At 63.8% G+C, this 946-nt stretch overlaps 2 protein-coding genes across 2 annotated transcripts in view; one reads left to right on the top strand and one right to left on the bottom strand.

Moving 5' to 3' along the window:
* MCM9 (minichromosome maintenance complex component 9) overlaps nucleotides 1-946 on the bottom strand; it is a 104,462-nt gene that overhangs the window by 57,755 nt on the left and 45,761 nt on the right. The window lies entirely within an intron of this gene.
* Nucleotides 165-946, top strand: part of ASF1A (anti-silencing function 1A histone chaperone) — a 14,583-nt gene continuing 13,801 nt past the window's right edge. The window contains exon 1 of the mRNA XM_008583230.1: nucleotides 165-647. Coding sequence (XP_008581452.1) covers nucleotides 539-647 — 109 coding nt within the window. The 5' untranslated portion in view covers nucleotides 165-538. The remainder of the gene's footprint in view (nucleotides 648-946) is intronic.

Genomic DNA, 946 nt, shown 5'->3' with positions numbered 1-946 from the left:
AGCCACGCCCCTTCCCTGGCCACGCCCCCGTCGCGGCCACGCCCGACGTGAGGCGCGGGAGTCGCCGGGCCGGGGGCGGGGCCTGAGCAGCCCCTCCCCGCCGCCGCCGGCCTACGCGCGGGCCTCCCAACCCGTATTCCACTCACTTTGTTCTCCGTCTTTGTCCTAATCCACACCAGCAGGTGGAGCCGCAGTTAAAGTTTCCGAGTCCATTCCGGGAGCGGGAGCCCATCTTGCTCGCTGCCGAGGCCCTCGCTGGAGGAGGAGGGTCAGAGCTCGGGTGCAGCCAATCGCGGACAACGCTGCTAGTTATCAGAGCAGAATGGGCTGTAGTTTAGTGAAATAGGAAAGCTGCAAAACACTGTGGAGTGCTCCCGTGTGAATAAAAAGAGGAAAAAAAAAAGTTTCTCAAGTCGCCGCTGCACGACGTCGGGCAGGCGCCGGGGCGGGGGTTTGCGCTCTGCCGAGCGGCCGCGCGCTGGACTTTATTGTGCCGCAACAAGCCCCCGTTCCCATTGTTTGTGGTTTTTCCCAAAATATGGCAAAGGTTCAGGTGAACAATGTAGTGGTTCTGGATAATCCTTCTCCTTTCTACAACCCGTTCCAGTTCGAGATCACCTTCGAGTGCATCGAGGACCTGTCTGAAGGTGAGTGGCGCCGCCCGCCCGCCCGGGCTGTCAGTTGCGGGCTGCAGACGTTGAAAGTTTCCCGGGCCCGGCCTCGCGCGGGCGGCTGTCCTCGGCGCCGGGCGGGCTGCGGGCTTGGCTCTGCGGAGGGAAACTTGAAGTTGATGGACGACAGCCGCGAGGCGCGCGCGGCGTTCGGCCGCAGCCCAGGCGCCTGCTGCGGCTCAACTTGCGACGAACTTGTTTGAACGGAGGTAGCCATGTTGTCAGCTTTGTCTGGCGGGCGGGCGGGCGGTTCGCCGGACCCGCACTCGCGCCCG

The sequence above is a fragment of the Galeopterus variegatus genome, unplaced genomic scaffold (genome assembly GCF_000696425.1).
Source record: "Galeopterus variegatus unplaced genomic scaffold, G_variegatus-3.0.2 Scaffold96, whole genome shotgun sequence".
NCBI classification, from domain to species: Eukaryota; Metazoa; Chordata; class Mammalia; order Dermoptera; family Cynocephalidae; genus Galeopterus; species Galeopterus variegatus.
Note: the sequence above shows the minus strand (reverse complement) of the source record. Positions and strands in the feature narration are given on the sequence as shown.